Source organism: Poecilia reticulata, linkage group LG16 (assembly GCF_000633615.1).
Source record: "Poecilia reticulata strain Guanapo linkage group LG16, Guppy_female_1.0+MT, whole genome shotgun sequence".
In the NCBI taxonomy this organism is placed as follows: domain Eukaryota; kingdom Metazoa; phylum Chordata; class Actinopteri; order Cyprinodontiformes; family Poeciliidae; genus Poecilia; species Poecilia reticulata.
This window is the reverse complement of record NC_024346.1, coordinates 12537091-12552079: the sequence shown is the minus strand read 5'-3', so window position 1 is coordinate 12552079 and position 14989 is coordinate 12537091. Positions and strand designations below refer to the sequence as shown.

General features: G+C 38.3%; 2 protein-coding genes across 2 annotated transcripts; both read left to right on the top strand.

Moving 5' to 3' along the window:
• The first annotated feature begins 1861 nt into the window (after nt 1-1861).
• On the top strand, nt 1862-7130 carry tpi1b (triosephosphate isomerase 1b). The gene is given in 7 exon segments (NM_001328623.1): nt 1862-2057; nt 3801-3924; nt 4036-4120; nt 5090-5222; nt 5333-5418; nt 5501-5588; nt 6482-7130. Coding segments are annotated over 7 exon segments (744 nt in total). The 5' UTR covers nt 1862-1948; the 3' UTR covers nt 6601-7130.
• A 1061-nt stretch (nt 7131-8191) lies between these two features.
• On the top strand, nt 8192-10584 carry LOC103477988 (zinc finger and SCAN domain-containing protein 2-like). Its single transcript, XM_008431405.2, has 2 exons — nt 8192-8479; nt 8579-10584. Exons 1-2 carry the CDS (start codon nt 8317-8319, stop codon nt 9277-9279), a joined length of 864 nt encoding a protein of 287 aa, XP_008429627.1. The 5' UTR covers nt 8192-8316; the 3' UTR covers nt 9280-10584.
• Nucleotides 10585-14989: the final 4405 nt, after the last annotated feature.

Below are 14989 nucleotides of genomic sequence, written 5' to 3'. Positions count from 1 at the left end.
CAAACTGTATGCAGCAAAACCTCCACAAAACATGACGTTAAATATAATGAAGGATATTATTACAGCGACCCATAATTCATGTTAGTAAAAATGAAACTATTTGTCCTAGAGATAATTTTGTTGATTTTGAAGTTATTTTGCCTTTTTTCTTTTATCGTATATCATTGTGGAATATACTTCATATTTTTAACTTCAGTACATCATTTTAAATCACAAAAATACTTTGACATTAACAAATAGTGGGGGGCTTCTCATTATGAGAAACCTGCTAGACAAATATCTTAAGAGCAAAGATTCCTGTACAGCAAATAGTCTAGACACTATTTATAAAACGAGACACACACTCTTGCTTACGGTGCGAATTATCAGCTTACTAAATTTAGCAAAACAACATATTCTCCGAGATACAATGTCATTTAATATAACAAAATAACCGCACATCTATGATAAACATAATTAAAATCTTTAATTTAGTCAGTTCAGATGCATCATAACACGATTTTTTTTGTGGCGCAATGCATCCTGGGCAAGAAACAAACAGCCGGAATCCAGTGTCCAATCGGACGTACGGTCGCTGGAAAAGGGCGGGTACTAGTTTAATCGCAGCCAATCGAATGACGTTTTCCACATTACTCACAGAGTATTGTCATGAATGTCCTATTTGGCTTTGTTTATAACATAGACATATATAAAGATTCTTTTTATTCTACTATTCTTCTATTTATAATACTGACTCTGTTCCTTGGACTTTTTTGTAAATATTAGCAACAGCAGACCTTTATATAAATATTCTTCACCTGATATTATTTGCACCCGTTTATAAGAAAGCTCTGAAAACAAACTGAACTCTTTAGGTTTCTAAGAAATAGCAGCTAAAATTCCCTGTAATTATCTATTTAGGTAGATTTTGACTTATGAAGTTGATTTTAATAAATAAAAATTTTGAAATGCATCAAAGCTACGATGGCAAAACAGATTATTACTAATAAACTCACATTTTTGACTATTTAACTATTTAAACTCTTTGAATGCACGTGTAAGAACTGCTTTTATTTTTCTTTCAGCCAGAATATGCAACTAGTCACTTAGAAAATTAGCCAAAACGACAAACATAAATTTGAATATGTGGTATAAATAGGTCCTTGTATATTTCAGCTCATGCTTCTGTTTCTTCTTCTTGCTAGATGCCCTTGAAACTCATCTTTAAATCAAGTGATGATTCAGCAGTGCGAAATATGAATACTTTTTAAAACTTTTTAGCATTCAGAATACATAATACAATTCAGTGGTGCAAGGTTTATGGAAGAACGCCCTCTAGCGTCACAATATGGGATATCCCTCAATGAATATTGATCATTTATATTGATTGGCCAGCAGGCGGCAGTGTATGGAGTGACTCACTCATTGGAGTTCAATGAAGTTGCATTTGATTGCATGTTTATTGAAAAATGCAACTAAATAAAACCATTCCAGACATTTGCTCGACGTCTTCGAAGCAGCAGATAATAAAACATAAAACCGTTAGACGGCTTAAATGCAAGATTCACACATGTAAGAAAATAGCTGTGACACTGTAGGTCCAAATTAAATTTAGTCTGTTAAATTAATTCAGCAGAAATTGGTCGCTGTCCTAGTTCATGGTTATGTGTTTATTTATTGACATGGATTTCTGTAAATTTTGCGACATGATGTTTTCACACAGTACTTGAACGCACCGTGACTTTCACTCTTTCCCTTTCTTCGCCTCTGATCTATGGAGATGCGTTCACGGACGTCCTGTCACACGAACCAATCCGCCTACATGAGAGGAGGAGTCATGATTTCCGTCTTCATAAATACCCCGAGCTGCCTTTTACAGTTCGCTCTTTCGCCCCAGACAAGAAGGACTGTGCCTTTCAGTCGTTTTTTTCATTTTCCCAGTAAAGTCTCGCAAAACAAATCCGCAAACATGAGCAGAAAATTCTTCGTCGGTGGCAACTGGAAAATGAACGGCGACAAGAAAAGCCTCGGGGAGCTCATCCAGACCCTGAATAGTGGCAAGGTGGACTCCAATGTCGGTACGTGGAGATTTCTAACGGTTACACAATTTCCTCTTTGAATGTGGACATTTTCCTTAATTTTAATGTTTGAACAACCCCGAACGAATTGAATTCGTGTAGCTGGCCAATTTTACTTAACAGCTCGGTCATTCAATGAATCAGTTAAGACTTTTAGCATCACAAATCTCCTCCTCTGTAATATTTTACACTTAATGATAGAGAAAGTCTTTGTTTCAGCTTTTCTGGCTCTAGATTAGAGGGTGAAAGTCGTGAGGAGACACTGATGAAGGACACAGAGGGCTCCCACCGTCATGTCGGCGGTGGGTGTGCGCTTGCAGAAGCACGTAGTCTCTGCAACTGCCGGGTTGCGTTCAGGTTCAACTGGTGGCTAACGTCATTTGACATGAATCTTGGCCTTTTAGTTGTAATCCTAGCACTGAAAGTGCAACAAAAAGCACAGTTACGAGTATTTTAAGTAACATAAGTGCTTATATACTTTCATAGTGGATACTTTTATACAATTTTTACCTTCGGATTTTTTCTTCCCATCGCGACTTGAATGCACCGTCTGCGTTGTTGCTGCCTGCAGTCTGGAGACAAACCAGACAGAGGAACTGCATGTCAGTCAGTCCCTCTTGCAGTTCTACGTTATGCAACTCTATTATTGAGTCCAAGAAGTCTCACTCACTCTGCTTGGACTTTGCTCTCCAAATAAGTCCACCTTTACAGAGCCAATCTGTCAAATTTCTATAATTTCCCCCCAAATTATTCTTCTCTCTCTGGTTATTTTTACTAGTTTGACTTTTAAACTCGGGGCCTGTGCAGAATGCAAACCCCTTGGTGACCTTTTGGAGGGTGAACTCAGACCTTTAATGCAGATGACTCCAGCCCAGGACAAATGACCTTTTACCAAACCAATAATAACATGCAGCGCAGCGTCTAATATAGATCCTCCTAACCCCAAAGATACAGTTACATTGTGAATGTCAGTGTCTTGACTTTACTGTACTCTGCATGTCCCATGCAGCTGCAGGAAAAGTGCTGCTGAGTATTAACTGTATTGTAATTTTTGTTTAAATGTATTTGAATTATCTTAAGCACAACATTAAATTGTTGAAAACTGATGTCAAAATGCATTGTCGCATTCTAAAAATGGTGCGAGGGTTTTCTCCAGATTGAGGTTTAAATATTAATCACTAAATTTTTGTAAGTATTAATACTTGTAAAGCTTTAATAATATAGTTACTTTTGTTTTTAATTAGTGATGTACCAATTTGTCTAAATAAACCAGTCATCCTCTGCCTGTAATGGACGGCTGACAGATTAAATATGAAAAAACTACTTTCATTCATAAATGGAGATAATGTTCCTTTATTTTCTGTTGCAATTGTAGCTGCTACCTCTGTCAAAGGACCCACAGCACATTTGTCCCGCTCTGTTACATGTTGTATTTAAAAAAAACTATTCTTAAACCACAAGGTGTCTTCAACATTAAATGAAGACTTTAGTGGATTATCACCAGCAATGCATGAAAAGATATCCCTCCAATGTATCTTTAATTTTGATTTTCAAAAGCTCATTGCTCAGCTGCTAGGTTGAAATGTTTCCAAACAAATGAACTTGGCAAGGGACATGTGTAGCAGTTCCTTTTCTTTTTTTAGCCAGGTGATTGGCAGTGTGCAGCAATAGGTAGGGAAGAGCAACAGTGCTACTTTGCATTGCATGTTATGGATTATAAACTTGTGTTTTCTGTTTTAACAGAGGTGGTGTGCGGCACTCCATCCATCTATCTGGACTTCGCCAGGTCCAAACTGGATGCCAAGTTCGGCGTGGCGGCTCAGAACTGCTACAAAGTTCCAAAGGGTGCCTTCACTGGGGAGATTAGGTAGAGAGAAGAAACCAGTTGATTTTCTTCAGCAGAGCTTTAATGCTCCATTTTTCTGAGCTTTAATGCTCAGCAGAGCTTTAATGGTCCTGACCATTTTCCCACCTGCAGCCCTGCGATGATCAAGGACTGTGGCGTGAACTGGGTTATCCTGGGACACTCCGAGCGGCGCCACGTCTTTGGCGAGAGCGACGAGGTAAGATGATCATGTCTGACTTGCTTTATAGTTTAGACTTGTAACATTTAAATTCAAGACTAATTTAATTTAAATGCAGGCAAATGCTGTGTGAACGTAGGCTTTTTCACAGCTATAGGCAGTGCAAAAGTCTATATCTGCCTTTTTCACTGCCAGATGTAGGTCTGGCAATGAAAAAGCCAGACCTATAAAACTGTTCACTGCAGTTTGAACGACACAATTTCGATATTTTCACCCCAAAAAAAGATCCAATCTGCCCCACTCATACAAATGAAGCTAATTTGGATACGTATCTGATTATGTTCAAAACGTTTGCAGTCTGAACAGTCATTTAATTTAAGAATTCTGCACCAGAAAAAGTTTCATGTAAATGAGGACGTAAAAAATGGCTCAAATTATGATTATGAAAGAACTACATGTCACAAAAACGCGTCAAATTGGATCAACTTATTGTTCCAAACAGAAATTGCAGTCAAAGCTCCACAAAAGGCAGTTGCTATTAGTTGTGTTTTATTAAAATTTGCTTCTTTTGTCTCGTAAGGATTTTGGGACGATTACTGTCGACTCCATTGCCGAATAACTTTGGCTGCTGTGTGATACTAACGTTCTTCTGTGCATGCAGGTTGCGTTGTCTGACAGAAAACCTGCTAAACCCAGTGATAGGGATGCTAGCGCAATCCACCAGCAGCCAGCCATGTTTTGTGTTAAAAAATGTTAAAAGTTACAAAAAGTCAAATGTGCACGAGCAGCATCATAATTTATTCAATGTGTCAACTGTACCCTAGCTTAATCTGTGTTTACTTCCACTATTACTGGTCTATAAAAAACATATTTAAAATAAACAACCCTTAGCCTGGTGGGGGGCAAGTAAAGCCTGGTGGCCCGCCAGGCTTATTGTACACTGGGGGAAGCCCTGAGTGATGGCCTAATTCTACTTTCTTTTGTTTTTCTTTTTTCCTGGGTCATTAGCTGATTGGTCAAAAGACTGCTCATGCTCTGGAGAGCGGTCTCGGTGTGATCGCCTGCATCGGCGAGAAGCTGGATGAGAGGGAGGGAGGCATCACGGAGAAGGTGGTATTTGCCCAGACCAAAGTCATTGCAGGTATGCAGCTTCCAGGACAGAGTCCGAGTGGTGCAACTTGTGTTCAGATAGAGAGGGAGGATTTGGAAATATGTCTGCTTGCACAATACCAAGTCTTATCTCATTGACAGACAACGTAAAGGACTGGAGCAAGGTCGTGCTTGCTTATGAGCCTGTGTGGGCTATTGGCACCGGGAAGACTGCGTCTCCACAGCAGGTAAATATTGGAAAAGCTGAATGTTTCCTCACCGAGGACCGAGCTATGTGGCTTCAAACACGACTTCTGTGTGATACCTCAGGCTCAGGAAGTTCATGAGAAACTGAGGGAGTGGCTGAAGACCAATGTGTCTGAAGCTGTAGCCAACTCTGTGAGGATCATCTATGGAGGTGAGCTGTCTGAATTATAATCAAAAAAGTTATTGACAAGTTGTGACGTCACACGCGTAAGATCGCGCCCCATTTCAGTGCTGGAGGGTGAAAAGCCCTCCAGCTTTGGTTTTAGCTGTCAATATAATGCGCTAAATCTTGAATGTACGCCTGACGTATAAAAAAAAAAAAAGGAACGCAGTGCTTTGCTATTAATTGTCAACACTATAACGACTAGAAAACTATGTCTAAGGGTATCGCATTTCACTGGTCAATAAAAAGTTTTAATTTAAAAATGAAAAATAGCAGAAGAGGGAAGTTGTAAGTTATGCTAGCTTGACTTTGACAACCTTTAGATATAGGTGTGCTGTAGAATTCGGTGTGTGGCGACCCACTCACCAGCTTTCTGACAGATCATCAGCAGACCAAGTGTTTAAATTAGCTAATCAGCCACGATCACTTAATAATAATCAGAAAATAAACATCAAAGCTGAAAACATAAAACTGTAACAGATTCGATGATCTGTTCTTTGTGTGGGAAATGTTTTGTTTTTTGTGCGTGTATGTTGAATCCTGATACACCAGTGAAGCTGTTGGTCAGTCAGTTGCTATGGCGACAGGTTTGTGTGTAGCGTGGCCGACAGAGAGAGTGAGGAAAAAAAAGAACAATTTTTCTGCATTATTTTTCCCTTTGTTGTGGATTAAATTAGTAATATGTCCGTCTCCAGGTTTCATTTTGTTAACGGATTTGTTCTACCGCTGCAGCACTGCTAAATATGGGACGTAAAAGAATCGTCTTTTTGCCCTCCAGCGCTGTGTGCGTTTGTGAAATTTCCGGATGTAAACTATAATAATGTGTCTAATGTGTAATTGTTGCACATTATCTTTTCTCATGCATCAATGCTGCTTCTCAGGTTCAGTAACTGGTGGTACCTGTAAGGAACTCGCCTCCCAGAAGGACGTGGACGGTTTCCTGGTGGGTGGAGCCTCCCTCAAGCCGGAGTTCATCGACATCATCAATGCCAAGGCGTAAAGACCCAACCAGATCGGCTCCCTCAACTCGCAGTGCTTCTTCCCTGCTCTCTCTGTTCGAACCATTTGTGTAATGTCGTCATTCCCTCGGTTTTTTCCTCCTTTTTTATCTTTTGGTATATTTTCCCATAAAGAAAAAAGGGACAGGCTGACACATGCACTGGTGCTGCACTGATGAGTCTACTGAGAACTTCCTGCGTGCGAACCCGACTTCCACACAGAGTGCTCAAGCTGACTACCAGATGTGGACGCGCGCGCGGTCCCCTGCCTTTACTTGAAAGGTTTACGAACTTCTTCTGTAATTGTTTTTAGGATAAACTTGTCAGTTTGTTTTTTCTGTAGTGTCTCTTTGTGTGATTGTGAAGTTCTGTGGTTTTTTTCCCTCACTGTAGACGTGCATGATCTTTTTTTTTTTATCACTCATTTTGCAGAGAGAAAAGTGTCCATTAACACATTGGCTGTATTGTGTTATGATCCACAATTAGAAGGGAAAACTATATGGAAATATTCTAATAAACGGTTTCAAGGATACTTCTGTGTCTCTGTTTTGACTTCTACCTTGACTTTCTAATTAAATATTTAGAAATGATTAAAGATAATTTAAAATAACTCCTTGTCTGTACGCTGTGTTGCTATGAAAGCAGAGGGGTTGATATTCCTGACATGTTGAGCAGAGAGCGTCTTAATTACAGAACTGACAATACCCCGAAGGACTCCACTGCTATTTTTATCCTAAGTCTGAAGCAAGAAACAACTGAACAAATATGAATTAAATACTGTTACTGTGGTGTTTTTAAGTGAATTATTGTATAGAAAATGCTTATTTTATCCCAGAATATTTAAAAAATGAAACTTAAAGGCTTGATTATGTAGATTGTGTTTATAGTTTACTTTCCCATCATCTTTGTCTAGCTTATAACTTCACTGCACGAGATAAATATTTGTATTTACATTATATTTCGTAGATAGAAAATTAATTTGTTTTGAGGGTGGAGTTATACTATTAAATTATTTGTTGGTATACAAGTTTTGCCCAAAACGCATTAATTTTCGTAATATATTTTCTTTAAGTTTTACTACACTGTAGTTTTTGCTTAAGTATCTCCACTCTTACTTGAGTAAAATTTCTTGATACTCTACTGACTGTGAATAAGTTCACTGAATGAAGAGCAAACATATTTTAACCAAAAATTCACCAGATAAATACACACACTTGCAGTTTTTAAGGTTATATAAGTTTTATATTGTAAGAAAGTGATTTATTTTCTTTTGCTTGATTAAAAAAAAAATGATTTATTGATATTTTTGTCTGTAAAATACCAACATTTCCACTTAACTTTATATTTTGGTCTATCTGATGTATTTTTAAAATATTAAATGACTCTTTCTTCAGTAATATCTTACATGGCTACATTTTACTTGAGTAAAAATATGTTGAAGTAGTGCTACTCTTACTTGAGTACAAATTTTGGTTGCTCTACCCACTTCAGCTCTTTAATTAAACGAGAAACATTTAATTTCCCTTTGGGATCAATAAAGTATTTTTGAATTTCATTTTTCCCCCTCCAGCCCACCAGGGGGCGGCAGTGTTTTCACGTTCCACATCTTGACGTGACTCTCCGTTTCACGTCAGTGTTTACAAGCGAAGCGTGACGTTCACGGACCCGCAGAAATCCGTTTTCAATCACGGCAAAGATCCTCCAGTCTTTTCAGGAAAATGCTGCCTCTTAGAGTTTTCCTCAACGAGAGACTTTCCGCGGTGGCGGAGGAGATTTTAGGAGCCGTGGAGAAGACAATAGCGGTGTACCAGGAAGAGATTTTACGCTCCAAAGATTTAGAAATCAGGCAGCTCAGGATGCAGCTGAAGCTCCTCCATTCAGGTATTTTCTTGGTATAATTCTCATGGAAACCATGTGTCATGCAACTTGGTGTTAAAGTGTGTTAAAATGAAATTGCTGTGGCGTGTTTTCGTTTTGTAGAGCCTGAATCGGACAATTATCTTGAATCCGAGCAGCTGCATTCTCCTCCCCCTCCTTCTGCTTCTCCTTCTGTCCAGCCCCATCAGTCACCCCCTGCAGTGGCTGCTGTCCATGAGGAGGAGGAAGAGGAGCTGCAGCAGGGAGGGGAGGAAGAGGATGAAGTCTGCTGCGTTGATCAGGAGCTCCCAGAGACCTCGCAGGTCAAAGAGAAGCAGGAGCAGCCGCGGGGAGACGCACCCAAGCGGCACTTCTGGATGGTCCACGACTCCGCTGAGAACCAGGACGACCCGGAGTCAGAGGCGCAGGAGTTCATCTCACCCCACACCGGCCTGCTGACCACTCTGCACGAACAGGCGCTGCACTTCCAGCAGTTTCTCAGCAGCAGCAGCAACAACGGCGGGGGGAACAGCAGCGGCGACGAGAGCAGAGACAGGCCCTACATCTGCTCCGTGTGTGAGAAGCGCTTCACCAACTGCTCCCACCTGGCGGCGCACATCAGGACGCACACGGGCGAGAGGCCCTACATGTGTGACATCTGCAGGAAGACCTTCATCACCACCAGCGCCCTGAACAGGCACCAGACCATTCACACCGAGGGGAAGCGATATATATGCGCCTTCTGTGGAAAGTCCTTTAAATGGATGGAGTCTCTAGGCAGACATGTGAGAAGCGTTCACAAGAGTGATAATGTGCAAGTATGAGGTCCGCATTAAAGCTGCAGTATGTGACTTTTATTCAAAAGAACAATGTTTTTTTATGTGTTTGTCAAAACTATAACTAGGTTTGTTACAAGATCGTCTGTGAAAGAAAAAAAGAAATCGATGATCTCCTGATCTACTTTTGCTGTCTGAAGAAATACACCGCCCCCGACCAAAAACAACCAATCAGAGCCAAGAGGCAGGTCTTAGCGCTTTCAAACAATGCTGCTAAATATGTCAATGGAGGAGAGGAGAAACGGCTTACTTTCACAGAAAAAAACTGTTTATCCGTGGTTATGCTAACAAGGCTGAGCATTCACAACATGCTGTGCTAGCTGAGATAGCGCAGAGCAAGGTGGTGAGGGAGGAGGAGTCACATGAGATTGTGATTGACAGTGCTAATCCCCGCCCCCTTTCTCTGATTGGCTGTTTATAGTTAGCTAGGACGCAGACGAGCTACATTTTTCAGATCATCTGTCTCATACCATGCTACCACGACAGTGAAAGTTTCAATAAACGTGTAACCAAATATTTTTTTTTTATAAAAGTTGTCCAACTTTTGTAAAAAATTATTTTTCATATTTATTAAAACTGTAATGATGTAATGACAGTATGGCGTCAGACAGATAATGAGAATAAATCAAGCTGTTCCCAGTCAAAAACAACCAATCAGAGCCAGGACAAAAGCCTTAGTGCTGTCAATGACTCTCATGTACATGCTACTAAATGTGCTAATGGCAGAACAACAACTCACCATTACAGAGCATCTGCTCATCATCGGTGGCCATGCTAACTAGCTATAGCATTCATGTCAGGGTTTGTTTTTGTGAACTAGCCGTAGCGTAGCAGAGAGCAAGAGGGAGGGTGTAAGCAGCATGTAGATTAGCATGATTGACAGTGCTTAGACCCTCCTCCTGGCTCTGATTGGTTGTTTTGGACTGAGCTGTGTATTTCTGAAGTTAGTACTGGGAGTAACAGCATTACATTTCTTATATTGTCACAACATAATGATAATTTCAACAAATGTGTAAAAACATGTTTTACATAAAAGTTACATACTGCACCTTTAAAGACGTAGTTATACTTCAATTACATGTCCGCGTATGAATTAATTATAAACTAAATAGCTGGTTTTCGGAATGTTAGTAAAGTGTGATTAATGTACGTAGTGCTGAATAAGCCTGGATCCCATTAAGACTTGTATAAATTTAATAATTGATAGCAAGCTGATTGTGTAAAATTTACATTTTTACGTCACGTACGGTCCATGTATCGTTTCAGAATAAAAATTAAAAGTCATTCTTCATCTTTTATCTCCTTTTCATGCTGCAGATTAAAAAGAACATCCCACGTTGCGCCAGTAGGGGGCAGTAGCAGCTTTCCATTCACAATATCTTATGAATCTGAAGAATTTGGCAGAGTTAATATAATCTGTCCAAGAGTGTGGATTTATTCTCTCAGTGAAAATGTCAAATGTTCTCATTCTGCTGCGAAAACCCGTAAAGATCCCTTCTCTGTGTTTACGTCACATTTAAAATTTAAATATGAAATATCTGTCGGTTCACTCATTGTTTTTCTTCAGAAAATATTAAAGATAACCTGAATAAATGCATTTTTAAAAATGTATTAGTGAAAACAATCTACAAAAGACAACCTGGCTCTGTGTGAAAATGTAATTAAACCAAATTGTGATTCAATTCAGTAAAAAAAAAAACACTTTAATAATCAGACAAGGATATTAAATATTTAAAGTAAATTCACAACTATGCATTGGTTAATGTTGGTTTGTCACAAAAACCAAATAATAAATACATTTTATTATGTTGATGTGACAAAATATGACAAAGCTAAAGTATTTTGATCCAAAAATCTGTTGTAACACAATTCAAACTTGTGTGACTAAAAACTGAAAGATGATCCAAAAACAAGCCAGCTGTCCCTGAGTTTCTGCTTTTCTTCCTGCAGATCTTTCCATCCAGTCGTTTTCTTTCTGCATAAATGAACACCAGCTTCGCTTTCCGAGTGCCAGAGCGACGCATCAGAACTGATCAGTCATCAGGATAAATATGTTTACTGAAGTATCTGGATGCCAGACGATCTGTGGCAAAGAGAAATCCAAAAATGATTTTTTTTTTTATGGGGGAAAAATTATGAAAGCAAAATATGTTTTAAATCTGATCCTTTAAGGAAAGTTTAAGAGAGGAATGAATTCAAACTCTGCTGTGATGAAGGGAGGCTGAGCGAAAGGTGGAAAATAAACAAGGCAGAGAGAAATAAAGAGGGAAAAATAAAACTGACATAAACAGTAAACAGAAAGTAACACAGGGAGTAAATTAAAATAAAGCAAAAGAACAATGAAGAAACGACCAAAACAGAAACATAAATAAATCTCTAACACTTAGAAATCATGATATGTATCTATTCCAGGTTCACAGAGAAACCAGAGAAAATCCTCACATCAGACTAAGAATATGCAAACTCCTGCAGAAAAAACTCTGGGATTTGAACCTACAACCTTTTAGCTGCAGCGACAATGCTAACACTGCAAAAACACAAAACCTTAACAAGTCATTTTAGTTTCTAATGCAAATATCTTAGTGCTCTTGCAATGACTTACAAGTAACTTTACAGCAAGATAAATAAGTTTCTTTTAAGTTATTAATTCTTTGATGAAAAATATTAGTTTCATTAGCAGATAATTTGACTTAAATCAAGACATTTTCCCATTTTTTGTGGCTTGTGGACTGATTTTGATGCAGATGGAGACTTTTTATTTATAATAAGGTTAAAGTTATAGCAACAAAGAATTCATATTTTTATAATAAATAGAACCAAGGCACTTTTGTTGCCTCGTCCAATCTAATTTATTAAACTTGGATAAACATAAAAAACATTTTGACAGAAAGTGACCAAAGTCCTGCCAAAAAACAAACAAACAAAAAAAAAACTCTTAGATGCAAAATACCGTTTACATTTTTGGATCTACAGTAAAAACATAAAAATGAATTACTTAATTTGGTTGAATTTACGTTTTTTATAACTTTTATTTTCTTGATTTTGGCCCTTAAGACAAAAAGTTTGCACATAATTTTATCTATGCTAATTTATTTGCTCCTGTTTTTTTTTTCTTGTAACTTTAAGATTCACTGGCATAAAATGTAAAAACTTGTGATTTCTTCCCCTCTCTGTAAATTTGGACCAAGACTATTCAAGCTTCTGCGGAAAACGTTTTTAATTGGCGTGTCATGTTAACAGCATTGGCCATGGAAGCTGTAAAAGTGTGACTTTAATTATCTTATAATAAAAGACAGATCCTAATAGCTGGACTTGTTTGATTTGCACAAATAAAAGTCACATGTTGAGACCAGATGCTCGGGCAAAACATTTTTTAGTGCTGTGTTTCCAACCCAGAGATGTTTGTTTTTTGTTGATTTTTTTAATAGGATTTAATTGATACCAGATAAATATCGTGTTTTGAACATTTCCAACTGTCTATATCTGTAACATTTAATCTTTTTCCGAATCTTTTTCCCGAAAACATGCGAGAATGCAAGACCAGATTAGAAAACAATGAAATAGCAAATATTACCATGACATCAGCTTCGATGTTTTCCTCACTTCTCTCAAATTATTACTGCGTCGTAAAGAGTTTGATGTTAAAATTCAGCAGAAACTTTGCAGACATATTGGTTAGCGCTGCTACACTGGCTCAGTAACGCAACGCTAAAAATTAACAACAGAAAAAAAAAATGAATGGACTGAATCCGTGGCTGTATAGCTGCTGTTCTCTTGGCTGGAGTAACTAACAAAACAAAGACGTGGGATGTGCAAGAAGCAAGGAAGTGAGCATATAAACAAGCTTGCAAAACCAATCACACCCACTCTCGAGTTTTGTCACATTTCAACCACATTTTAGTATTTTATTTGATTGAAAGAGCAGCACAAAGTGGAAAACAGAGGACAGGGTGCGTTGTTGAATAAAACCTAACTGTGAACTGATTCTGTATTATAGTGAGTCGATATTTTGCACAAGATTCCTACAAATTTTTCTCTTCAAAATTTTAGATACTCATTCCCAGATTATTTTTTGTGTCATTATGAATATTTAATTTGAAAACATTATTTTTTTTAACCCTTAAACCCTTGAAGCAACACAGTGTGGAAGCTAGCTTTCAATTCATCCATGTGGTAAAATTATATGTCATTAATTTTTCACTTCTTGAGCAACTTATGTTAGATAAATGGTGTAATGCTTCCAATTCAGGACTGGATTGTCCCAGATTAAGTGCTAATCCTCTGTGTTCTATCTAGTTTGATCTATGATATTGTTTTTATTTGTTTGGGATCCAAACTGACTCCAGTTCAAGCTTTCCAGTCTAACTGGGTCCATTTTAGAGAATAAATTAACCCCAAACCATCTTGTGACAGCGAGTGGGATTAACTGTTTGAGGTAAACTACAGAACAAAGGACAGTTATTCTGTTATTCCCCAATTTTCAGAGATCAGATTCAAGATTTGATCTTTTAGATATTAATAATAAATTATTGTAATCTGATTTATATCAGTTTATTTAACAATCAGTCAAAATGTGGTACAATAAATATGAATGTGAGCTGTTTGGTTTGAAATCATTGAATAGCAAAGTGTGGAAGAATGAACTTTTTTCTATTCTCAGTTCAAATTTTTTAAAAACTTGTACAAAATATAAAAAAATAAACACTTTTCCAGACTTTTTAACGCCACAGGATCTTTGTTTTTATAGCAACGACTCTGCTGGCTTTTAATCTTTCCATTCTTCTTTACAAGACACTTCAGTCAGATCAGATTGTGAGCATCTGTAAACATCAGTTTTTAAGCATTTGCTAAAGATGCTTAATTTGATTTAGACTTGGACTTTGACTAGACCAATTAAGATATGACTTCAGCCATTTTGCTCTAGTTCTGGCTGTATGTTTAGGTTTGTTTTCCTACAGAAAGTATCAAGTCTTTCCAGCTGCTCGGAGCTTTTCTTGTTCAGCTTTTGACTCTGGACCAGAGCTTTATACACATGCAAAAGCAGAGGATGATTAAATGGATGCAGGTCTGGGTCCAATCTGAAAAATGGAGCTGTAAGTAAGTACAGAAAAGAAGAAGCTGACTCAACAAGATTAAACAGAAAATAAACAACTACGACAGTGATGATTGCCTTGCATCTGGACGAGCGTTTGTGTTTAAAAACATTCGACGTCTTTGACTTTCACCTCCTCCTCCACGCCGGAGGGGGAAAAAAAAAAAAAAATACGACTGATGATGTGCTAAGAATAAAACCCCAGATGTGATTTCACCAGAGGGGGTAAAAATGAGATCTGTCCTGCAGGAAGGCGCTTTACATTATGTTGACACACTTTTTCAAGGTGACATTAAATGACACAAACCCCACAGAAAAGACGAAACGCCCAGCAGCAGCCGCAGCAGCGTGAAGGAATGGAGCTGCAGATTTTGAGACGTATCAATAAATGTGATCTGTGGGGCGGCAGCGAAGGCCGCAGGTCTGCAGGGAGGAGATTCCTCTGGTCGGTCTCACCCCCTCTCCCAAACACACACACAACCCTGAGCCTTCAGCAGCATCAGTAAATCACTCCTTTCAGCTCCTCCCTTCTTTCTCCTTCTCCCCAAATTTCCCTCTTTTCTCCGTTTTTCTTTCTTTTTTCCTTTTTTACAGCGCAGTCAGGAA

What these genes read in the sequence shown, in the direction of transcription:
- LOC103477988 (XM_008431405.2), top strand. Translation starts at nt 8,317, where the DNA reads ATGCTGCCTCTTAGAGTTTTCCTCAACGAGAGACTTTCCGCGGTGGCG. An exon ending in GCTGAAGCTCCTCCATTCAG is followed by an intron (nt 8,480 to 8,578) that starts GTATTTTCTTGG and finishes TTCGTTTTGTAG; the next exon opens with AGCCTGAATCGGACAATTAT.